This window comes from Venturia canescens, chromosome 3 (assembly GCF_019457755.1).
Source record: "Venturia canescens isolate UGA chromosome 3, ASM1945775v1, whole genome shotgun sequence".
Taxonomy (NCBI): Eukaryota; Metazoa; Arthropoda; class Insecta; order Hymenoptera; family Ichneumonidae; genus Venturia; species Venturia canescens.
The window spans coordinates 11,411,557-11,438,466 of record NC_057423.1 but is presented as its reverse complement, the minus strand read 5'-3'; the positions used below and the strand labels follow the sequence as shown (position 1 = coordinate 11,438,466).

Sequence of the window (26,910 nt, the reverse complement as noted above, 5' to 3'; positions counted from 1 at the left end):
TCCTGTATACAAATTTTGATTTAAATAGCTCTTGAAATCTTCATTTCGAAATATATTCTATTTTTGAAATAAAAATTCATGGGAAAAATTGCACGGAGATTTAGGCTGAGATCGAGTTGTGTTGAAAAAAGTTGTTAAAAATAATAAGATCCGATTTTTGGCAGTTGCCGGGCACAGGCCTGACCACTTTTAGTGTAGTTTCCATTCTATTCTCGTAACCGAACAGACCTTAACCATCTGGTTTTTATTATAAAGCCGTTTCGCTTCCAACAATCTCGTAATGCTCGCGAAATGAGACGACGACGATCCGACGAAATTTAGCTTCGTTTGTGTTCGTGGTATTCCAAACATCGCGCTGGCAATCTTGACGAGAAAATTCATTGTTAGCTCCATTGGAAAGTGAAATGCAACGATTTAGGGAAAGTTATTTTTAGAAATGATTCGGTATATCGACTATCGCGCAAAATATACAAACCGAAAAGAAACAAACGATAATTTGTCGCAAGAGAAGCGACCGAATTAGTGAATATCGAAATTGGGGAATGATTTTTGGAACTCATATCGCGAGGTGGATATGAAAAGACGAGCTGCGTATCATTATCCGGGAAGAGCAACATCTTCGCGGAGGCTTTTGGTCGACGTCGGCGTTGGGTTCAGCATGTATAGTCCGTCGAATATTCTCGAGCGTCGCCACGGCCATAGCAGCGTGTAATTAAGGGGGTTGATTGATGTTAATTCAAAGGGTAATTAAGAATGTTGCGCATAAAAATTCGATAATTTATGGTCATTGGGGATAATTACATGTTGACCAGCTTGTAATTGCACGCGCTTTTGTACGTGTATTAGTGCGCCTGGAGGACTTTCACGTGCTAAATCAGCGATGGATATATACAAGTTGACCGGTCTTTTGTACGATAAAATACACACACGCTTAACACACAGACGCAAGTTCACGGTGGTGTAAACGTGTGAGCGAGTGTTCCGTGGAATATGTACGGTCTCAGATCGCGGCTTATTATAGGGGCTGCGACAGATAAGGTGGACTTAGAAACTCCGCGGTGCGCTCGCTATGTGGTCGTCCACTAAGAGCTCCTGCTACTACCATATTGCTACGGGGTAGAGGATATTTTGAACACATTCACTTTCTTCCAAGCAAAAGGCCCTTAAAAAACTTGCCGAGTGTCTCAACTCAACTGGACATACGACCCTTTGTTTTCTTGGCCATTCGCACATTGCTGTGCGAACATTTGCCCGACATTCTACATGCTGAGGTTCCTCTAAGCTTCAGCCTCGTGTTCTCGCTTAGTTCGTATGCCTTGCGCTCCGGGCTATGCACACTCGTGGGCTTGCCCGTTGCTCTGGGCCATACTGGACTACAATTTATGAGCTCCATTCTCAACAATCTCGAAGCCGCGATATTTTCGCTCTCTAATCTCAAACCGATTCTTCGTGCTTCGAGCTGATAAGTCGTTGATGAGATTGTGCATCTTTTCTTTCATTTAATTATTCATTTTGCACATTTTCAGGCTTCGATTATTATCGGCGATTCACTGGTAAAGAAAATTATCACGGAAATTAGAGTCGCGACTGGTTGAATATTGTGGCAGCTTTTACGATAATGAGCACGTTGGATCGTAGCCTGAAAATTTTACTTGTTACCACTGCAATAAAAAGGGAAACCATTACGAAAGGATCGAGGTAGACAAACCACAAAAACGCAACCCGTCGCTCGCTCTTTTCGAACACTCTGATATCAAATGCGTCAAGAAGTTCGACATCCTATTTATTACTTTTTATACATGCAGCATTTCTTTTATTATTGCAACAAAGAAACTGTCCACGCTTTGGGAACATAACAGGTGTATAATCGAGGCAGACATTTCATCGAGACGTTTCGTGGCTGCAGTTTTTTTTCTAGGATTCGAACGGGGAGAAAGGAAACTTGTTATTGGCTCGAAGCAAGAAAGAGTGGAATATTCGACCAGGACGATACGAGGTTTGTCTATTAAGTATTCACTCGTCAGGCAAAACGACTCAAAACGAAAACATCCAACCCTTTCCATGTACCTGTGAATGAAATTTGCCCTTGTCTTTACCCTAACCATCGTTTATTCATAGTAACTCTTTTTTTTCGGAGCAAAGTTGTCGCGTAATACTGGGGCCACGCGGGACAGTAGACCACCATCGTTTATCTGTTATTACGTACGTATATCGTCTTTCAGAGAAAGAGTTACGTGCAACGCTCAACAATCATTTTTACGTTGTTTCAATTTCTCATAATCGTTCTACCAATAATATAGATTGCCAAAGTTCTTGCTTCTAATTAAACGTTCTTTACGACTAAAAATTATTTCAATATCGTGTTTCGAATCATAGACTCCAATATAGCCGAATAACTATTATTTTCCATGACGAACTTGGTATTTATAGATCCACGATTAAAACTCGACAAAACAATTGATTCGGATCCTCGCAAAATTAATTCCGATACAAAAATATCATGTCAAAATGTTGCATCTCAAAATACAGAAATGTCGCCTCGTCTTTTTCTTTACGGTTCGTTATTAGCAACCGATATAACGAGGCCCGACTCGTGACAATTGTTCTATTTTCTCCACCCACTTTATTATAGCCCCACTCGCATCGGTCGATACATAAAAACTCGATAGAATCTTGACTCTCTGAAAAATGAAAAGCTGCTTGTCTGAAACTGTCGAATCGCGGTTCGTCTGACGCACTCGCATGAATGAGGAAACGTTGTTTGGAGGAATAGGCAAGATTTTCATTCCTCGGGCTACTCGCTGTTCCATTGAAAGCGTATGTGACGAGCGTGCATTTTGGCACGCATCTGCGTACGGATGTGTATATGTATATTCTAGGAAGCCCCTAATGTAAGTACGCAGGTAATGCTCGTTTCATGCGAGATACCAATTCCGTCAGAAATCCAGCAGGCTTTGTCCCGAGTCACGAAATGCAAGGATTAAACATAACAGCCGCGTTTACATACCTGTATATACATGTGCTCATACGTTTATATATGTATACGTATAATTATGTGTGTACGTATATATAGCCTGAGCCACCGACGTGGCACTCCCGTTAATGCGAGACTGTGCGAGCGCGCTCTCCTCGGGTACACATTAACCAACAGCCTCTTTGTGTGTATTATCGCATACTGTATTACCGCATGCTTGTGCTCTTCACTCTCGCTTCCTTGGTGCATGCCACATCGTCGGAGCTAATGTGGCCGAACGATCGGTATGCTATAAGCAGCTCAAATAACCAGGGATATTCATAAAGCATTAATGCTTCAAAATCGCTTGATTGAACACCGGATACAGAGTTTATTTCCTTCTTTTCCTGCGGCAGTGATTTTGCCGGTCCGGAGTATCTTGGGACGCGAATACATAAGAAATTTGCATGGAGCAGCATATTTTTGTGTCATAAAACAGGGCTGAAGCGTTATCACCTCTGTTGGAAATCTTTGTCACTGGTTTTTTACGAAAATATGTTTTTCTCTGAAAATAGTGTTAAAATGTAGGGTTAATCTTGAGGCAGCGATTGACACGTGAGGCGTGTACACGTGTGCTGTTTTTGTCAGTGTCAATGGAAAATATTTGTACGTGGGAATAAAAAAGAGCTTGTGATATCTTTTCTTTCCGTGTTGAAGCAATAAGGCGAATACACGCACGCATCTGTCCAACTTTCTCGAGAGGGATAGACGCGCGAATATATACGTCGTGGCTTCTTTTCCATGCAGGAAAGTGAAGTCACAGGAAGAATATTTCATATTTTACGGTCATACTTCCTATATATACTCATTTTTGCGGCGTTTGGCTTCGTCTAAAAAGTACACGTCAGTCTAAATCAGAACTGTATATTGAGGCAGGAGTGAGAGAGAAAGGGGCCAAAAAGAGAATGAGAGAGTGCATTAAACCCCGAATTACCACAAATAGAACTCTTAAGCTCGAGGTTCTCTCTTGCTGTACCATTATAATGGCTTGCACCCCCTACTGAGGATATATTTATGCGCGTTTAGAACGCCTTCGCGCGTCTCATGCTGCGTCCATGGTGTTCAACATCTGGCCTCAAACTTCGGAAGCCCATCTCTCACTTTCGATCGAAATTCGATTTCCCAGCACTCCTTCCAACCCCTTGACGAAGGTACAAAGTACCTTTGATCATGGCTTTTTCCTCCTTTGTACTCTATTCGTCTTCCCTGGGTCACAAATCACGCGATTTTCCCGTCAAAAGTCGAAATTCAGTGTCATAAAAAAAGCTGGAAAAAAATCTATTTACGTTTAATCACAGTGACCATTAAATTTAAACTTTTATTCGACCTTTTCTAATGTTTTCGTAAAAATTGTAAACCACGCTTCCCATTGTTGCGTTTCGATGAATATTTTTATTCGTCGATGTATACAGCTATGTAATGCAATTTTTTCGCTTCAGCAGCGTCCACCTCCCATTTCACTTTAATCGAGGCTATATTCAAGCACACGTCGTTGAAGAGGGGCTTACGAATATATTCTCCGCGGGGATCTTGACGACACGTGTCAAATCCCCTCGCACATGTGCGCGTACGTGTATACACATATATATATATTCATATTTTTATATCAAACGCTAAAACGAAAGCCGTAGTCAAGGACCGAAAGCGTCAAGTCGAAGAGAGAATCTCAGCGGATAGAAAAGAACATGAACGCTTTTTACACGCAAATTAGATCTATTAGATTCATCGAGCGTACGAGAAATACACTCGTGACTGGAGCATCATCAAGGGACGGGAGAGAAAGCAGCCCTTCCGGGGCGTTCCGCACGTGCCAGTGCTTTTTTCATAAATGATTATAATTAATAGTATAGTACGCAACAGCACCCTTCATTATCATCTCTCTACGTTCTTCAATCAAAAGAAGCACAACGCCATTAAATGGTTTGTATAGGCATGAAAAAATATGTCTCCAAAGGAACAAAGGAAATGGGCAAAAAAAAGTTTTCGTTATATCCGCGGAAATACTACCTGCAGAGCTCCGAAGGCGCGGAACTGGGAGAATCGAAAAACCCTCTATCGCGAAATTTGATTTTTTTCATTCAGTTAATTCACGATTTCACATAATCACCGCGCTTTCAATGTTAATTGAAGTAGGAAACAATTTAAATAACACCTAATCCGAGCCCCAATTGTGAGCGACTCTCCGAGTTATCCAGCGAGATTGAAAAATGAAAAAAAGTAACACAAACTGGATGGGTAGAAAAAAAGAGCACATTGCGGAAAGGCGCGTTTGGAAAAGTGACGACAGACGTGAGAGGAGAGATCGTAGACTCGAGGAGCATCTTTGGAAAAGCCTGAGAGCTGCGAGAGTATGAGCGGAGAAAATTATTGAAGGACGAGGAGAAAACGTTATATTTATATATGCGAGAGAGACCGGAGAAAGTGGAAGCACCGCGAGGAGAGAGTCTCTGTTTCATGTTATATGTATGTATATTATGCGAAGGTGGGGAAAAGCTGGAAGTGGGTAAGTTGTCGAGCGAAATGTTATCGCGCGCCTGATCGTCGGCAGTGTGCGGGGTGAATTGAGGCGAAGGGAGGACCGGGGGATGTAGTTGAATGGGGTAGCGAACGAGGGTCGACGAGCCGCGAACGACGAGCGAGGGAGAAGCGCCTCAAACGAGGCAACGGAGATAAAAGGAGTCGGGGACGTTGGTGAAGAAAGGGAAGGAGAAAAGTCGAAAGAAGAGAGAAGGAGAGAGATGGTAAACCTACCGGAAGATTTTACCGAAGGCTAGGAAAAGAGAACAGCCGAAAGAGAGATGAAAGAGAGAGTGGGCGAGAGAAAGCGTATCGATTCGTTTTCTTGACCTCGCTAACAATCGTTTTTAACCCCCTTTTCTCGTTTAGAACTTGATCCGACGAGCCAATCTTCCGCCAGAAATTTACCCAAGCGAATCACCACGAAAACCAATGCACACTGAACTGTACATTTTTCAATGAAATGTTTATTAACCCGAATTTTTGGACACATCAGTCGTACTTTCATCGATTATTGAACACTCGCAAACTGTTTTCTTTATTATTTTGCCACTAATATCTCCGAGAATAATTTCAACTTAATTTGATGTTTTTTCGCAAAAAAATCCGTTTTTGGATAATTTAGCGGTTCGCTTAAAAACGTTCTACTCTTCTGAGCATATTGTCCGATTATGCGAGATATCTAAAAATCTGTAAAATTACAAAATATACAGTAACCCGTGCAGTATTTCGTGTAATGAATTCTTGTTTCGGAACTAATTCAATTGAAGGTTTTCAGCAGAACGATAATAGACTCATTGAAGTTAATTTCGTTAGTTGTATTGTTAACTGGGAAATGCGAAAAATAATTATGAATTCGTATGTCCGTCCCAGCACATGCCGTAACCACTCAGCTCAATTGAGGGACAAAAACGAGAATGATAGTGTAGGAGAAAGCGATAGGAAGAGGAGAGCGCTTCCCCGTCCAGTCTGCATCGCTGACGACGTCTCGTCCTTGACGTTGTCGTTGTCGTCGCCGTCGTCGTCGTCGGCGGCGTCATCATAGTGTTCTCTTTTGTGTGCCCTGCACTCGAGTGCCTATCCCAACAATATATCCTTGGCAAGTCAAGTGTCGCCTTTGAGATATTTTTTAGCATCACCCTTCCAACCACTGAGCTTGTACATATTTTTTGAGTTGTTTTTCTACATACGTTCGTCAATTTTTACTTGGCAGTACTTTTGCATGCATATCTCAGACATTTCTCATCAAGTTCGGTCCGTTGAATACACAAAAAAAGAATATTTTGCCAATTAACTATGAAAATATCTCCGGACCACAAAAATTATGTACGGAAAATAAATAAATTCAATTGTTCTTCAAAAGAAAATAATTGCTTGACGCGTTCCATGAAAATTTATCACATTTTTTAATCTTCATTCACTCGTGTATTGTAACACTGAAGTTTTTTTATCATTTTAAACCAAATTTTATTCTCCAGATTCCTTGAAGATGCCTAGTGAAATGATTTTTTCCAAAATGTTAAATGATCGTGAATCGAGAATTAATTGATGATTCTTTCTCGAGAGAAAAAAGGCTTTCAGTGAAAAATGGAATTTTAGTGCGAGGGGAAATACAGTTTATTATCCCGAATCGTCGATTTCACATCCTCAAACTCTCTCCCTGTCTGTATCCACAGTTGGCCAAGTTTCTAGATCATGTGCGATTGCTGTGCATATACCCTTCCAACAATATATCTCCATGCGCAACCGCGCCCACACGTGCTCGTGTTTACCTCGCTGAGCAGCGCCAGTCACATGGCTTTCAGAAAATATACACTCGCGCATTCACAAATGCACGTATTGCACGAATACACGAATGTGTCTCTTACTACTGTGTATTCGCAGATTCGAAGGCACCGATTTATATCCCAACGAGGGGTTAGACTTTTGGCGAAGAGAAACGATTCGTAAGCACCAGAGAAAAGAGATAGTTATAATGGTACAAGAGCCCATTCTTCTGCATTGGACTACCCTGGCTAGTTCTCCTAATTAACAGGTTTTAGATTCATCGTTTCGTGGGACTTCCATACAGTTAAGTGAACGTAAATGTACGAAAGACAAAGGTATTAGGAAGAAATACCAAAGTTATGTATCCACCGAACATAAAACAGCGATTGTCATGCTTCGTTAAGTGTTCAAAGGCCTCTCGATCCATAAATTTATCAGTTCGAATGCCAGCTTGCTTTGGCATACGCTTGTTTCCACGAGTTTTATTGCAACCCTATTTTCTGGTGAGATTAACGCTTGCACCGATGATTTCCAAGCCCCAAGATCTAGTCCACAACCGAATGGCTTCGTAGAAAAAGGGCATTAGGGCACGCGGTAATCGGAAGAAACGTAGTCCTGAAGTACCGCCCATTGTCAGGATAAAGTATAAAGTTTGAGGCTTTCATTAATTATTACTCCTCAATAGAATATTATTTCCGACCTTCCGTCTCTTTTGCCCCATCCGAGGATACACACTTCTCGCGAGAAGGCTCCCGAATTAACGTTTTCCCTTCGGCGATAATCCGAGAGCGAAGGCCGAGTGTATTCTCAGCTATATTCACCAAATTCTCATTACGAATTCAAGGAGGAAACTCTCCATGGTGCTGGCTCGGATGCTGCGATGCCTACATATTCATTAATCCTTATTCACACAAACATAAAACGTCCAGGCCAAAAGTAGTGCTGTATAGGCATCGAGATGGGAAGATGAATGATCGATTACTGATGCTCTCACCACGGAGATATTGAACTTGCAGCACGGATTTGCAACAAGAGTGAGGGGAAAAAACGAATTCGAACCAACAGTGGAATGCACTCCGGTTCCTTCGTTACTCAAAGACATATATTCTGGCGTACCAACCCGCGCCACGAGAGCAGCATTATTTCAACTCTCACTCAATTCCTTTTCGCAATTGGAGCCCCCCATTTCTCTCCGACCCACCCGCAGCTACGTCATAGTCGCTCAGTCGATTTTACAATTAGCATTTCCAGGTCAAATCGAACTTTGTACTACGAACGCCTAAGTACTCGGTATACTCCGGTCTGTGTGTGCATTCGTTTAATATACGTGTAAGGACGGGCGTGCATAATTATCGGTTAATTATTGAAACGGAGCTAAGTAGCCCGGAGGAAATTATCACCGCGACTTCTCGCCGCGCCGGCTGGGGGCTTCACCACGTATTATTAAGTGCGCGCTGTACGCTCACGTGCAGACATAATAAATGTTCGTATCTATACTTTCGTTGCTGCATTCGTATCTTTATTTTCATAATCTTCTCATTTGTTTTTACCGTTCGAACAACTGTTTTATTTCACGTCGTTCAGAGGCGATAATTCTTAGGTAGAATAATTCATGGTGAATTTTCAATCCGATCAAGAATATCAATACCGAGGTGAAAATCATGGCGGAAACGCATTAAAAGGAGAGAAGAAAAAGCGGTTCTTCGAGTCTGCGACGGCGACGCGTGTATTTTTAGTGCGAAAATTCATCTTTTTTCTTTCCAGTGTTGATCCTATCGATATAATTATGTAGTAGTACCTAGACTTGTTAGTAATTCAACGTTCACGAAACTCAACGTGGTCTCGCTGCGTTCCCGAATATCTGAAGAACGTTCTTCCTTCCTGCCCCTTTCTCTCTTTCTCTCGCGTCAAACAGCTTTTTTAATCACCAACTCGATCGTAACGAGCTCTCGTGGTAATCGCACCTTCGGTACTTGCCACAAAAAAATTGCGAATCTAACGCCTTCTCTTAACGAGTGTCACTGTATCACGGTGAATGAAAGATCTTCGGATCCGCTCATCATTCAACACACGATTTACATATTTATAGCTTATCCATTTTCCAATTGGAAGCAGTATCAACAGGAAGAATCTCATGCTGGATTTATTTCGATTGCAATTTTCCAGCGCTAATTAAATATGCATTTCCGCATGTATAATTGCGGTGCTAAATAAGACAATGATATTTATAACGCTGCGGAAACACGAATCCATACTAATTCGATCTTTGTTGCAGCATCTGGATTTTCACTTCACATTTTCCGATACCCAAACTTGTCAAGACGAGAAGAGCAGGCCAACTTATATATAAATGCACTTGCTGACCCATATATGCATCCTTTTCTGAATACATTTCGACGTATTGTAAAAGCTCTTTTCAACCTGTCGATGTATAAGTGCTTGGAAACACTCGGCACACAAGTATATTCGAGGCATATTTAGGTGACCTATACCTAATTACGAATACCGCCAGAGTTTATAATAAAAGCTCCGACAGGAAATCGTACGTCTATACAACCGTTGTGCTCTTTCAACGTGTTTTTCCGGTCCATACATATATACTTGAGACCAAACCGAGAAAATCTATGACTGATGTAAGTAGGACGTTGGCATTGACGTGGGTAAAAACATTCAAAGGGAAAACCGAATATAAATGTTCTCCGCACTTTTCTTCGAGCTCATTCTTCTCGACAGTTTTCCTATTATTTACTCATCTGCATATCAAAATTTCAGCATTTTCCCTACTCGAAAGTTGACAACATTATAAATGCGATACGTCGAAAGAGAGGCATTTGTACGAGGCATGTGGTGAGAGTACGAGAATTTCTTCGATGATTCGCGTCTCCTATTGCCACTAAAATTGTGTATTTCGAGCAAGAATAGAGTCGACAATTTCAACACTCGAAGACTTTATACGAAAATTGATCATTTTCTCGTTTGAATCCAAAGAATTTACGATCTATAGGTAACTGCATTGGACATACGTGTTTATAGGGTGCTCGGTATCGAGTTCTCATCCCCACACCGTCCAATCTCTTCCAGGCGGTATGACATCAGCCTACTTACCAATTATAGTGTAACATCGCGTAATTGCGGGTAATTAGGAATGATCAAGAGGCAAACGGTTAATTGGAATGGGCCGATAAAAGAATTATCGTGGTTGCTGCTAATACGTACAAAGTGCATGTTTATCGAGGCTGTTGCTCACTACTGCGATCTCCTCACTCGGTCCTATTTCTGGATCTACATCTCGGACTATCTCTCGGCTTCTCTCTCGCATAGGCCGAAGATTTCTTCTTGCCTCCTAACCGAATGGCACACATACAGCTTTGGGCTAATAGTCCAGCGAAACGATTCAGCAAATTATTACCATCGGGAAAAACGACCTCGGCGTATTTTCGTTACAACTAAAGAGGGGTGCGCATCCTACAGAAGTAAGAGTATCAATGGACTAATCGTTATCGAGTCGATTACTCACTCGGTATCGAACAAACTTTATCAAACTCTTATAGAAACGTTCTGAGAAATGTGCACGTGGATTTTATTCGTGGTAGCTTTTATCAATCTGTCAAATGATAGATTTAATCGTGTAATGATGCTGATCGAGGACAGAAAATAGATGAAAACAGTAATGAGACTCGTGCACTTTACAACTATAACGATTTGAGTCGGTGGGTTTTAATTAAAACGTCTTCTTTCCTTTTACAAAGGAATAATAAAAAGACTCATGAATTATTAATATACATTTGAAATACACTGATTTTTATAATCAACCCTTAATTCACCCTTTTTTGGCACGATTTTGTATACATTTATGTGCTTATTCAACGCAGGTAAGAGGCGCTCGAGTCATAACGAAGGAAAATGTTTGCTGCTTTATATTACGGTTTTAATTATTCTATTTGTCTCTCGGAGCCGAGCTGGGGGTCACGGCATGGCAAAGTATTTTTGTGGAGTCTGCCAGACGGAATCTCCTTTTTTTTGATTTTTTTTTTCCAACCATCTTCTTTTTTTATTCGTTTAGAGCTTTCAGTATTTTTAAAATTTGTCTCACTCTCCGCATTTGAAATCCTCGTTCCTCCACGTTCGCTCTTAGAAACAAGTATATAATTTGTGCTTGCACAAAAGGAGCGAAACAACAGTGACGTCTCCGCGCGCATGGTCACGTGCAAAGTGTAATTACCACGGCGTGCAGCGATAATTAGGAGTTTATTAGAGTCAGACTTTTCGTCCGTTCCTCTTGCTCCTTCCGTTTCCTCCCCCCTTCCATCCATCCATCCATTTCATCTTTTCCATGTACCGTCACATTCAAATAAATATACACTCACGCACACCGATTCTCTAGGCCGCGCGAGAAATCTCCCGCCAATTCTTGCGCGCAAGTCTGCGGACTGTTATTCAATAGGCAACGCGAACACCACGAGGCCAACCTCTGACGACGAATGATCGCAGCTTGCTGCATCTTTTCTCAGCAAATCTTCACTCATCTCTTTGACGATTCAATTTTATTGAGAAAGAGAGGGAAATGTTTTTTTCCTTCCTCACCGAAGCTAATGAAAAAAATCTATTGAACACTGATTGTATCTCCAAGATGCACTTTGACGCAATAGACCGTTACTGACGAATAGAAAATTTAATGAGGAATTGATGCTGCACCAATTAGTTGAAATCGAAATATTAACTTGGATATTGATGAGCCAAGAAGTCGAATAAAACTCGAATGGAAATCTCAAAAGGTGAGCACTCAGCTTTTATTCTGTGCACCACAAACGAAATTCAAAGTACAAATGTGATTAATGACTCACTAAAATTATGTTGTAACTACCAATTGTTTCTGTAGATGATCGTTAAAGTATTCGCGATTCATTCAAATCGTATGTTTGTTAATTATTCATTTCCTGGCCGAATAATTTTCTGCCAGCGGATTCGTAGAAAAAAAAAATCACAACATCCGATATAATTTTATGAGAATGAGAATGACACAAGAATGAATGAGGTAGAAAGGATGAGAGGAACATCTCACCTATCTCGTACACCGGACGCGGACTCGATCTCGGCTCGGCCGAGATGACAAATTCTTCTTCCCCCCTGTCCGTCAACGTGACGTTCGTTCCGGTAAGCACGTTTGTAGAAATATGTTCAACGTCCTCTTGCGTCGTGACGCGAAAAATTTTACCGTTTTTCCGACGATGAATTCGCGCAATTTTGCAAGCCTTAAAGGCAACAATCGATTGGGTCAAGTCGAGAATTACGTCATCGCTAAGAGACGACGAATGCGAATCTCCTGGTATACTTGAAGCACGCACACACGCACACGCACTCACATATAAACATATAGATATGTACTCCGTAATAAGATCAGTCACGTTGTGTTCCGACGAGATTCTATGCGGTTCTCTTCTTCTCATAAGCGTCGTTGGACCGCTTGCTTAACCACTTAACGAGGCTCGTCCGAGCTAATTACAGTTCCAAATTTTCTTCTCACTGGCCTCGCGCTTATTCGAGTACTCGTTAAAGTCCTTACACAAACACAGTTGAGTACACACGTGGGCACACATTCAACGAGGCTTAACACATTTTTTCTTTTCAAACGAAATACAACAATATTCGTTTAAAAGTCGTTTACATTTTAATTAGCACGAAAGAATTGGAATACTTTTCGAGAACGCTCCTTGACAGTTGGAGGACATTGGATACGGTCAATGTTCTATATCCACTGGATTATTAAGGTCGATATAGTAATTAATAATATTATGAAATTTTATATTATTAATACTATTTGAATTATTATCACGAACCGAATGAAATCACTGTGACGATCGGTAAATTTTTAACAAGTCCATTGGAGAAATCGAACAGAACACTGATGACTATTTTCAGAACTGTCGAGAATATTCAATGTCAAATTAAACTTGTCCCGGTCCGTTTGATCTTGCACTCCACTTGAAATCCGTTAAGCAGGGACACCCGAAATTTCGTTAAAGTTTGAAGCATGTGCAAGGAAATTTGTTGAACTCAGTGAACATTTTATTTTATTCGAATAAAATGCTTAATGCGATTAAACCGATGTTGATGTTTATCCGTCGCGATTCTTCGTCGACGTCGTCAAACCGATAGCCAATACAGTGGCGGCATGCGCGTCACGTTGGTCCACGCGGTCGGTAGTATTGTGAACGCGGCTTTAAAAAAACGTCTCTCGCTGGTGTATAACCTCGCGGTCCGCAGTCTGGCTGCGTTGTGTGGGCACAAAGTCGTTGCGGCGGGAAGGCAAGCGCGCGCGACGCGACGGGAGAGATAGAGAGAGCGCAGAGAGGAGGCAAACGAGAGGAACACGAGTGGTGGTGCGCCCGCGCTCTGCCGCTCGGTACTCATACGTACATGTAGAAAGGTAGAGAGAAAGAGAGAGAGAGCGAGTCTGGTACGCGCCGCGCCTCCCGTTTGGGTGTTCTATATACGCTTCGAATCGTGCCACCCGCGCGGCTCCGCGCCAACATCATATGGCAGGCAGGCTGCCAGCAAAGAGAGAGTTAGGGGAGGACTGGTCGGGGAGGAAGAGGGGGGAAATGGGCGTGATCAGGGGCGTGAACGATGCGCGGAGGTGGGCCGCGAGTTAGTCGCGAGATCCGCGTTGTTATGATTGTTATGAGTGTCCGAGAGCTGCCTCCAGAGGGAGGCGAACAAGGGTGGTCGTACGCTAAGGTAAAGGGGTGAAGGGAGGCATTCCAGAGGGCATCTGTAATATACCCTCCCGTCCGTTCTCAACCCTCTATACAGAACCCCGGTTAACCACCCGACCACCCTCCTCTCTACCCGATCTACCAAGGCTGGTCGGCAAAGCCGACGAGCCCCCTTTGCACCAGAGAACGATGAGGCACACGTACCGAACATAGCAATCCAGCAGCAGCAGCAGCAGCAGCAACCCTTCGTCCATAAACCCCCCCGTCTCTACGCTCTCTTGCACCTTCTCTCCCTTTCTCCTTCTCTCTCGTTCTTTTGCTCGCTATAACCCTGCTCTTCCCAAAACACCAAACCATCCCGCGTCGCCCTCCCGATCCCTCATCGCCCATTCCCTTCCATGAACGAACGAGCTCGTAACCGTGATGCAAATCAGTCGAGAGGTTGGGGCAGGCCTGCTGTATACCGCGGGGGTACTCCTGCTGCCGAAGCCAGGGAGGACCACTGAGAGACCACCGCACCAGAGGACATCCACAGACGAACGATTGGGTCGGCCTGCACCTACCCCTCAGACTATACGTCGAACCCCTCTTTCCAGCCTTTCATACCTGATTCAACGGAAAGAGAGAAGAGCCACTCGCCAAATTCTACGGCGATAAAAAATTTCGACACCAGGAAGTCACGACACTTGGGCTTCGACGCTTTCATCTGTCAAGGCTACACACTTTTACAGGGAACCAAACTATTTTACTGCGACTTCCTTTTCGATCGCGTTTCTTTTACCATGTACGAGCGTATCCTCCATTTCCTGAAGGAAATTCGACTTCAACCGCTTGTTGTTCTTGTTGTTGTTATTTCATCAGTCTCTAGAACGAATCTCCAAACGAAATTTTCATACAGTTGATAACCCGGATGATGGATGGAATAATTTTATGAAGCTAATCATCGAAACACCGTTTCAACTTAAGGCTACATTTTAAGACAAATGAGAAACAGTAATTATTCAATAAGGGGTTATCAGAAGGACACTGAAAATACTAACATGATGGTGGAACGAGAGACTATTTTGTCCCCACATGAGTCACTCGCTGATGCTTCGAAAGCCATTAACGTTGCAGAATCACCATATACGGAGACTTCAACATGGCGGGAAAGAATTTTTGCCGTTCGCAACCAAATAAGATCGCTTCTTGGTCAAGACCTCTCGAACGGTTGGCTTCGCGGATTATTTAAGGCTCTGTTTTGACGCAACAACCTTTCCAGACTGCGAGCACTCCATAGCTACGCTAGATTCGAAGTCTCCTGCAATCTTACCAAACCCCACAATGAAATCGAGCTTTTGCTCGAAATAATCGATTGATTTGGCTCGGGGCTCGAAGCAGGAGTACACCGTGAACTTCGTAGCATCACTTTTTACTATCGACATAGACATCGAACGATTACCGTTTACCTGTCCCCGACAGTAAAAGTTTCAATGTTCTCAAATTACCGTCAAATTGGCAGATTGTAAAACGTATATTTACGGGTAAATCTGACAGATCGAAATCGTCGTCATTAAACGACCGTCCGACCCTAAATTCTGTATTAATCGTTAGTTGAAGAGGGGGAGGAAGAGTTTTCGAAGCCCTGCAGTAGTTTTCCCGGAGGGTTTCGGCGTAGACGGGCCTGTTAGATTAGAACAGCTATATGATTTGTAAAACAGCCCTTTGGATGATGGGACTATGAGGTCCCGCTTAAAGACGACGTCGCGGACGAAGAGAAAGAGGTGCAGCCCCTTCTATCCACACGGCTCAGCAAGCACGAGCTCGCCTTTGGGGCATCGAAGCACAGCCCGAGCGTCACGCCAGCTGACAGTAAATTAATGTTCTTATTTACAGGTCCTGAAGGTCTCCACCCTCTTGCTATACGGATTTGTTATGAACTGCTATAGAACTTGCTCTCCCCCTCTTCGTTTACAACAGTTTTGCCACCCTTGGGCGACCTTTCTCTTATCGATCGCAAACACACACTGTACAACAAGCAATCCCTCTCCTTTCCTTCGTCTCCCGTCCAGCACGCGGACAGTGTTGATTAAGGAAACGTCGAAAAAAGGGTCTCAGTAGCGCTTGCCATTGTTTTCGAGACTGAGATTCGGATTAGACAATCTCCTCGCGGATCCTCCACGACCCTATCGAAACCAGATGTTCCAAGAGGCTGCTGCATCGGTCACATTGTCAAAGTCAATGAGGCGAGTGCAAATGAAGCCTCACGCTTCAGTAGGGCTCTACGAAAATTGGAAAACGATAGCAATAGATTATTACATCATTTGAAAATACGTACTTATTGCTAAGTGAGAATAAAATACTAATTGACCTTGAGCTTCCTGTTCCGAACCATTGATTCACTTCGTATTCGGATAATTGTAACAGATTCTACGCAATTAGTGCAGTAGTATTCGTAGATAATGTGCGAGCGCTAAAGACAGAAGATGACAACAACTCGCAGAACGATTCACGAGTAAAGTAAAGGAAACTAAAGTATGTGAGAACATGTGGTTGTAAGAGGAGAAAAGGGTGACCGAAGACTACACATGTACTACGTGTGAGGATGAATATAAAAAAGCAGAGAGGAGGATGTGGTGGAACGTGCCGAGATCGTGACGGCGAGAACATGTGACAGGTCGACGGTTCTTTGTATATGTAACGTATGTGGGAGAAACGACTGAATGAAATACACGCTTCCCTTTCTCAGTCCCCACTCGACGTATCCCCACACCCCTCTCCTTGGGAAAAGTCAGCTGGTTTGCTTTTTCTCGTTACTTCTGTCTCCATGTCCTATGTCATCTTATTCACTCTTTCTCGATAGATGCACACGTGGACTGTGTATATAAACATGTATGCATAAATTGTGCGATCGAATAGGATCCGTCGACGGATGAAAGGATACCGGTAGAAAGCCGATGGAAGGTGGGCAAGGCAACAGGAGCTCTCTGGCGAGCTTGCTGCCTGCGGAGTTGTAGGAATTTGCGTTGCCAGGATGTGGGTCTCACTTGATTCCCCTGGTATGTTCACGCTCACCATTTTCTCTCTTTCTTCCTTGGGAAGCCTCAGCTTCCAGCCCCTCCCTTGGATCAACCATCTCACTCGGATCTTCTCCAGCTCTGCTTTTCCCCTTCCGCTGGACTTGTCTCCCTCGCCCTTTCGCCGAAGGGGTTTTTCGTCACCGGCGTCGCTTTCTCGTGTCCGTATTTCACGGTCCTTGTTCAACCCCAGCTTCAGCAACACCGACGGCAACCCTCGTCCTATCGCGCTTCTCTTTCGCCCTCTCTTTCGCCCTCTCTCTCTCTCTCTATCTCTTTCTCTCCCTTTTCTCAATCCGTCTCTTTCTTCTTCACGCTTCCTTTTTCCCTCTCGTTCTCCCAGACCCTTCATTCAGACCTCCTTCGTCTTCCACCTTCTCCTCCCTCCCCTCTGTTCGATCGATTAAAACTACAAAGTGTTGGCCGCTCCATCCGTTGCTGGTACGCTCATTCGTGGTCTACCACATTGCCTTGTAATACCTATAACGACCGGTGTATACGGATACACACCAGTATGCTTACAGCTACTCTATCCACACTACATTCTTCTCAAGTTCATACATCTACGTTTATACGTCTACATATATTTACCGTCCTCGGAGTCGGGTCTCAAAACCGGCACTAGGTTACTAACTCTTTTCCAACTCTCCATCTCTTTTTCTCTTGTTGGATTATATCTTTTCTTCCCCTTCTTAAACTTTTGCCAGCCCATTGCGGTGGCTGCTATCGTAGGTGGGTGCAAATACCAACCCCTCGACGATGTCTCACCCACCGTACCGCAGCAAGCTGGCACCTTTTTTTTCTTTTCCTTAATCGGTACTAGAGGAAAACTCTCTCGCTCTTCCTTTTTCTTTCTCGTTGCTCCGTATTCATGGAAGCTTCGCTCCACTTTCTGATAATCTCTGCATGGAAATTTCCCGTCCCTCGGGAGCTCACCGTCCCTTTTCCCGCTTCCACTGCTCCTTCACCTTCACCCACACTGCTCTTACCGACGTCAAAACTCCGGTCCACGTGCTTCTTGCACCAATGTCTAGCCCGGGCGGGACACTTTTCCTCTCGCCACGCCGACGGCCCGTCACCGTTCTACCCAGTACGAGTTTACCTACTTCCAGCCCCTCGCGGGACAGGCACTTATCTACTTCGAATTCACCACTCTTTTCTTCCTCAAATTTTCCATCATGAGTTGTGATCTTTAATCTGATTCTTCTCCAAATTGCCATGATTTTTCATCCTTTTTATTCATCAACTTCATCACCTTGCGCAATGGAATGAATTTTCAAAATTATCCATACACATTCAGTAGAAAATATATTCGATTAAAAAATTCTCATTTCTCTTTACTACGTTTCAAGACAAATTTTCGAATTTCATTATTACAGAGGTATACGAGCGTTCATTAGTTTTCCAACTGGTATAACCACGGTTGCGTGCGAAGAATATATAATCTCAAATAAGTTTAAGGAGAATTTGTTCCCTCAACGAAGCTTGACTCGAAGATACTTATTAGAGATATTTTAATTTTGTTATCGTCCTCCCACATTTCCCAGCATTAGTTTCATCATTTGTAGGCTCCTTTTAATTCTCATTCATCGTAAGAAAAACATATAAAGATTAATGGTACGCATGAAGCGTATTTCTGACAGTATAGACGAAGTACATATAAGACAAAAGAGGAAGAGAATTTGAGGAAGAAGGTACAAGCGAAAAAGGGATGGAGCGAAAGAGAGAATAAGGCACGATTATATCCTGAGGGCCTCCGACATCGCTTCTGGGCCTACTGCTGCTGCTCCTTGGCCGTTTCAAGTCTGCGCTCTCTCGCTACGCGGATAATAACAGAGTGAGTCGCGCGGCCCAAGCGGTCTTTACGAGCCTTCTTCCCAGAAGTATAAACCCCAAGCTGTTCGAAGCTCTCTCATGTCTTCTCCACCATCGCCATTGCATCCTTATTCCTCTTGCTCTCCACCTTTCCTCTGTCTTGGCATCTCTCTGTTATTCCCTTTATTGTGTTTTTTTCTATTTTTTTTTGTGTTTTTTTTTGTTTTTTCATTACTTCCACAACCATTTGGGAGCTCTCTCGTTTTTTTTTTACGAACGTCATACGCGGCGGACGATGCCGCTGTTTCGCGGCTAATTAATGCGACGTCCCGAACAAAGTTGCTCGTTCTTCACCTCCCACCAATTCAAGCATTCGCACTGGACAGGCTTCAAGCGGCTGTTATGCACTTTTTTGACGTTCGATTTTGGAGAAATAATGAATAGCCCGAAAAAAGGAAGGGAAGGACGGGGTAGCACAGGTTATTTTCCGAATTGAAACAGCAGGTTCTTGACGAAAAATACTGATAATCAAAAAGCGTTCCTGCCGAAATACGTTCTACAAAGTTTTTTAGAAGAACCGCGCTGGCATATAATCGTAAATAATTGCAACGAAATCGCCGCAATTTTGAATAGTGGGCTAGCTACTGCTGGTTTAAGAATGAACATTTGTTACATTTTAGCACAAAGTAGTATGCAAATTATTCATATTCGAATGGATCTACTAAGTATTATAGAGCCATTGTAACGTATTATGCACACGAGGCAGCGATTATCGTGAATGGCGGCATGACTTCGTGTGTTGACGTATGGATTTTGCCATAAAGGAATGAAGCTATCGTAAACATACCCATAAATTATCTTGCCACAAAGTATCAGAAGACATTGTGTTACAACTAATGGGCCAAATTGTAAGGAACCTCAAAAACATTGGTAATAACCGGTGGCTCTTTCAGGCGACAGCTTTCCGGCATGAAAAGAGGGAATCCTTGCCGCATGTGTTATGATGTCGGCTGACACAGTGGTCTGAGAATAAAGGAACGAAGCGTTGCCAAGATTATGAGAAACTCTGCACTTAAGTGTTTTGGAAATATCTGTCGATCGATTTTTCAGGTTATTTATGGGGTGAGAGGCTTGGATGATTGTGCTGACCGATTTTTCGGGCATGCATGATACTTTGGGAGTATAATAGTTGCGTTTAACCACAAAACATTGTAGAAGCGGAGAAACGCGCATCTTTTGCATTTATTTTATGATTCTCTCACGAAATTGACCATCACACTTCAATGCTCTTGCTGTATTCAATTTACAGATCTAACTTCGAACGAGAGGAAGGGTAAAAAACAATTTTGCGCACGTAAGTTGTTACTGTTATTATGCCTGATATTCACGCTGCTTTGATCTTCTGGAATATTTAATTTCCAACTTCCGGTGCACGTCTTTTTCACACGAGATTTTTCCACAACCGTCCATTTAACTGGACACGCATCATCATATTTCATTGACTTGGCGATTGAATAAAAGTCTACTGACGGCATGGCACTTTTCGATCGCTGTCCGACGGCAACGTCCGTGCATGACGCAGTCGCCCGTGTCTATTCGCATCGATGAATCTCAACTTCCAAGACTGTTTCGTACACGAAAACTATCAATTAGCGATAAGTGTTTAACATTAAAAATTGCAAATTTGTAATCATCTCTATAAAAGACTCATCGGAACAATTATATTCCGTTACTAATTTGAACAGTAGCCGCAGTAAGCTCAAAACTTCTCATGAGTCAATTTCATCATGACTGAGACATCGATCACTCAAAAAAATAGTTGAGAATATGAAAACGATGCCTTCGATTTGTATGACCTGCCAGTGAAAAATGTAAAGTAACGAACATCCCAAAAGTTCTTTCAAACGTAGTAAACCAAACGGAAGGAAATGTTTGAATCCCGATTCCGTTAATCGAATCAATTATTAGTCTTGAGAATAATCCATTCAACGGTGCAGCTGAGATGATACATACACCGCATTCATTCAGTGCATGTACCCGAGGCAATTGTGCTAAGATTAGCTTGCGTTTCAAACACATATACGCGTAAGTGAACAGACTTAAAAGTGATAGATGTGAGAGAGAGAGAGAGAGAGAGAGAGAGAGAGAGAGAGAGAGAGAGAGAGAGAGAGAGAGAGAGAGAGAGAGAGAGAGAGAGAGCAAGAAATATCGGGGTCGTGGTTGAATCGTCGGTATGAATCGAGGTAAGCATTTCGCGCTTTATCGACGAGACTCCAAGTGAGTAAAAGAGCGAAGGATTGGGACTAAGGAGTGTTAGCACCACCTTCGGCAAACCTCAGAAACGCGGTACGATCTCGCGAGCTTCGGCGTGTGCGGATGTTTCGAAAGCGGGTAAATTCACGCGCGCAGCGTGGTGGTTTCCTACAATTCAGCGGTTCCCTTCGACTTCGAGCACACAAATATAGTATGTTCTCTGGTGAGCAAGGTGTTTTGAGCAGCTTGGTTGCTCTTCGGTCAATAATTATCAAGTGCCTAAAGTACCTATAGAACGTGATACCAGCTGGGGTAGCAGAGTTGATGTTGTCCAGTAGCCGTCGATGTAATCGACACACGGACGCACACCTACAAACCTACCAGACAAAAGGGCTCGAGGAAGCTCGGTTAGGTGGGAATTTTCTGAGGTCTAAGACCTTCAGGCTGAAGGTAGATGTGGCATGTGAGGGTGAGCCGAAGGGCCAGCCATCGTACTCGGGTGTTTCTCCGTCATATCGGCCATACGACAGATTCTCCAAGTCCTTCGAGAGCCGGAGCAACAGCCCTTTCGATCGGTACTTGCTTGTGCGGGGGAAGAGAAAGGACGGGGGGATGGGAAACTCTGAGAGATCCACGAGAGAACTCCCATTGCCTTCTCCTCTCTCTACTAACGCTCTCCCTCGCTGTCTCTCTCTCTCTCTCTCTCTCTCTCTCTCCCTCGCTGTCTCTCTCTCTCTCTCTCTTCCCGTTCTATGGATGCATCTCTACTCTTCTTCTCCTTCGCTTCGTCCTCGTGGTCAGAGATGACCCGTCAATACTTGCCAGGCAAGGCCACCTCGCACGTTCCTACGTTGATTGTGTATAATATAACCAACGGTGTGGAACTGGCTATATAATATCCTTACGTTTTCGGACAATATTAAGCCAAGCGGCCTCTACATCGAAATTCTCGCGCCAAGCCTCCCCTCTTTTGTCCTGTAAACGCGCCCTCCTGCCGGTAGCTCCGGAACATTAAACGTGCGTATATAGCCTCATAATATTGCAATCCACGGCCATAATTTACGTCGTTTTATAGTTCAAACTGCAACGTACTACCTATAGACGGGCTGAGAGACAGAGACCCAGAGATTATACTCAGCCCAGCGGCTCTCAAGCCAATTTCGAAGAAATCTTTAAAATCATTCGCGAGAGGTTCTCCCTCCTCTTTAAACTCGTCTCATCTTTTTGTAGCCTCCATAACGATTGGTATTGGAACATTTCGAGCATTTGTTATCTAAAAATATACAAAAAAAATATTCCTACAGATTTTTTCAAACCACTCGAAACATCACGTTTTCGCGAGTGCGTCCCAAAATTCGTGTTCCTAAGAACGCCCGCGTTTATAAAACCACTAAAAAAAGCTTTCAAACACACATTTTCAAGTGAATGCAACTTAACAACATTTCCATCGCTTCCAGTGCTATTCATTATTCCCAAATTTTATCAAACACAAAGAAATACGTGAATTTGAACGGGCGAAAATAACCGTGTTAAATTGACACGGTCCAATTTTCTACTCACCCTGAACATGCATGCATATCTTACCTCTTTTGATTAATCGAGATTTCGCTCGATCTCCTAAAATACACGAAGAATAATAATACTTTTCCGATTTTCTATAGGTGATTTTCACCTCACTCTAGTTTCAGATAATTTTGGTTCACCGGTTGTACAACCTATAAAAGCGGAATCGCATAAGGGCACGATAGAGTACTGCTGTGGTTGTAACTATATAATATTACGAGCACAGATTATATATACACATATACTATATAAGATATAACCAGTGAGTAGCGACGCGGTTCACTGCTGCTTCAACGAAGGATTGAGATATGCAGTTTTATAGAGAATAATCGGAATATGGGGACGTGCGAGATGAAGAGGGGAAAGGTTGTTTTATGAAGTTACTGCGAAGGACCTCGCGATGCTCGCTCCACCGTGGAAAGTGGATACTTATGTTTATACATATGTATATATACATATATATATACACAAAGATATACTTTAAGAGCTCGGCATTCAGCAGCAAAACGGCGGCTACATTGACGTGTTCTTCAACGTCTCTGACGCGGTTGCTTTGCCGCGTTGAACGGCAGGAGCCCGAGCCCGGTCGTTCACGAGACGAGTAAGCCATTACTAAAATTACTGATGATTCGAGGCTCGCAAATCATAATTCGCCGCTTTGCCAGGAGACGTTAACGCTTCGCTATCGTGAGCAAGAGCTCTTTGCTGGTGAACTCCCCTCGCGCATTTTCTCTCTATTGTGCACCAGACGTACCTACATGCACATGAAGAAGATTTATCCACAAATATATATTTACGTATGCCTGTACGATAGTGCACGTCAAGGCGAAACTCGCGAACCAATGGAGCTTTTTACTTTTGTATCGAATTTCTGATTAAAGAAATTACGATTGGTTATCGACATTTGTGTACTGATAAACGCGCAGTTTGATTTTGTTGGGAAGACAAAAAAATCGGTGTACGATTTTTAAAAAATTCTTTTTTTTTACAGATCATTAATCTCTACAGTTTTTGGCGTACTTCTGTGAAAACCGATTGTGAAAATTGACTATAGATCGAAAGTTATTATAGAAACTTGAAACTTTAAATGCTTTTTTCTCAAAATTACTTTTTCTGGCACGGTCTGCGTGATAATTCATACAATTTATAATATTTCTTGATGCTTTTTTTTTTAATTATTCGAAATTGTTTTCTCTTTAGTCTGTCGAGTCGGAATTTTGATATTTTGTTTCAAAAATTTTATAAACATAATTAAAGTGTAACCTTTGTGACACAAAATGCACACTTTTTTGAAACTGCCATAAATTGCTAAATTTTTCGAATTACAAAAATCCGGCTCGACGGACTACAACTTTATTTTACAAGATTTTTTTTACGTTTTGCAGATCTATCAACATTTCAAGAAGAAATTAAGCAGATCGTAGAGCAACTCCTTTTTCATAGTGCTTCGGGAAACGTGATTTTTTATGTTGTAATTTAAAAAAAAATGAAAATTTGTTTACAAAGTTTAAATACTAATAAAAAACGTGTAAAAATTATTTTCATTAATTTCTATTGCTATGTCTTCTAAAAACAGTTTTTCTTCCAGCGCGTTTTAGACACTGCTGGACGAATGTAACATAAACCCAAACAAACCAAATCGCATTCTATGAAAAATCAGATGAAAAAAAAAAAAAAACATGATCGATTCGCCATAAAAAATAAGGAAAGATACGTTATGGGAGTTTGGAAGGAAGTGAATTATAGCTTCTTCAACCATAAAGCTTCCCGTAATATCATCACGTTACACTTGTCTCCGATGTCTGTCTTTGATACTTATATAAAAATTTCGAATTATTCATATTTATGAGTAATGCGTGTTGTATGCATATACTGAGACGAATGGGCGATCTCAAAGCACGATGTAAATCCTTCGAGGATTCTGCATCGTCATCGACATTCGAAATTATCCTGCTGCCTGGCTCACGACAAACCCTATCTCACAGTTATCCTGAAATTTCTCATTCTATTTTGCAAGAAATACTTTCTGCTCTCGTGCGGAAGGTTTGACAGAGATGACGCAATGTCGTAAAATTGCATACACCATTTTATTACTCACGGCACATACGATGTATCGCACTCGTATAATCACTCACATAACATGTATCACCCCCTACAACGTACTGAATTTCTGTGTTTCTGCTTCAATCAACTTTTCTCTGTTTGAATTCTGAGGAATTTTCGAAAATTCAAATTACACTCAAAATTAGAGTTGAAACGAAAAAACATCGATGTTTTTAGTAAGTTACCAGACGACATGAACGACTTTCGAATAAGGAGATCGCACTTGGCTGTTAGTATCGGAAGAAATCTGTTTTGCCATTTCCTCTTTCTCGTGATAATTTCTGATAATCCTCGATAAATCTTTGTTAAGGTGAAATCATAATGAAATTAATGATTCATTTTATAATAAAAAATCATAACGGCCCTTTTGACCGCAAAATTTGTTAATTTATAACAAAATATGAGCACGTTCGGAGGGTTCATACATAAATTGTGTCTGTTTTGGAGTTACGTTCAATGGTCGTTTCTGGTCAGGCTCTAAATGTTTTTAGGTACGATACTTGTGGCTTTCTCTGAGTGAGTATGAATAGACTCTAACTCATAGAATAAAGAGAAGGGAGGGAGAGAGAGAGGCAGAGAAAGAGACAGCAAGGGCTGGTGGAAACAGAGGAGAAGCAAAGTGCCTGACCTAATTTACATACATATAAAGCGCATTCGATGTGTTTTAGGGGTCGTAAATCGACGCAGCAACGCGAATCGTTAAACCCTTCCTTGCCGCAACACCCCAACGAGAGATCGGACGATGTGTGTTTACGTGCATGAGCCAGAGATGGTACTTCTTTGCCCACAATAACACATATACTACGATATTATATTACACCACCGTTTCGTACGTATAATACTGCGAAATCCATGCGGCCAATACAAATGTATGTACAGTATAAGTTTTCATAATTTAAATATATGCTCGACGATCAATACCATTCGAGTGCGGAGCATCCTTGAAGCTACGAGCCTGGAAAAATCATAATTTCTTCGGTGTTCATCCGAAAAAAAATTCTTTCCAAACGAGAACGTTTGATGCCTTTGTTTTTGCCAATTTCTCATTTCGAAAGTTCTCAAGATTCCTCAATTGAGCATAAAGTTGGAGAAAACATTCTTTGATTCCTTCATACAATTGAGTGCGCAGACAACGAATGCGAGGGTCCTTAATTACCTGGTTCAGCAGACGAACTATTTTTCTTCGAGGTATTTTTGCTCAGTTAAGACTGAGATCTGACCAGCGGCTCGCATGATGTCGGAACATTTTTCGACCCGTAACACCCGACTCTTCGGGTCTGAACGTTCACCCCGGTCCCTTCTCTCTTTCTCTCTCCTTCTTCTGCTACAATCGTTCATCTGGATCCACCGGTATACCTTCGAGGAGACACGGCGCTCGGGATCTCTTGTTCTTCCTTTGGACTTGAAGTGCACGAGGATATAAGTCTGATAACGTGGAAAAAAAGGGAAGGAATGAAAAACGGAATGTAGAGACATAAACTACGTACAATTCGTAGGATTTACGACGTGTAATCGTGTAGCAAGAGTGTAAAAATGGCGGAGAGCTCAACGGTTTTTTTCGTCGATTGGTAGCACAGGATTTTTAGAATGAATGATGCAATTCAGAAAACGAAAGAACTCGTCAAATTTGAATTGTTCGCAAGGAAGGAGGACGAATTTCTTTGCAAGACGACTCAGTGGGGTCCAAACGAAACGGTTGAAAATGGGGGAATATACTGCGTCGGAGAAATTCCATTGGCGCGTCGTCATTGAACCGCAGAAAGCCGTAATCCCTTAAATACATTACAGCGCAGGTGATGACGCTCATACGAAGCTATATATACTCCCGAAACGGGGAGATCACTGGAAAACTAGTCATCACACGGTGGAAGCACGTACTAAAAGCATCCTGTACGAGAAGCGTAGAAGTAGCGTTAGTGATGTGGACGAACAACAGAAACAACAGAACAAAGATGTTTCGGAGAGGTCGCGCGTTTTTGGCGCGTTTCATTCCGCGGATAGTTTCATTGTGGCTCTTGTTGCGGTATAGAAATGGAGGAAGAGAGAATTGTCGTTCGTTCCGAATATCGGAGGATGAAGTTTATGTGAGCCATCATACGAGAAACCA

The 26,910-nt window shown here is 42.5% G+C and overlaps 1 protein-coding gene across 4 annotated transcripts in view; it reads right to left on the bottom strand.

Annotated features, from left to right (window-relative positions):
* Nucleotides 1-13,558, bottom strand: part of pdm3 (pou domain motif 3) — a 146,205-nt gene extending 132,647 nt beyond the window's left edge. For all 4 annotated transcript variants that reach the window (XM_043413808.1, XM_043413809.1, XM_043413810.1 and 1 more), the window contains exon 1: nucleotides 12,360-13,558. In XM_043413808.1, the coding sequence (XP_043269743.1) occupies nucleotides 12,360-12,744 (385 nt within the window). In that variant the 5' untranslated portion in view covers nucleotides 12,745-13,558. The remainder of the gene's footprint in view (nucleotides 1-12,359) is intronic.
* Between the last annotated feature and the right edge of the window lie 13,352 nt (nucleotides 13,559-26,910).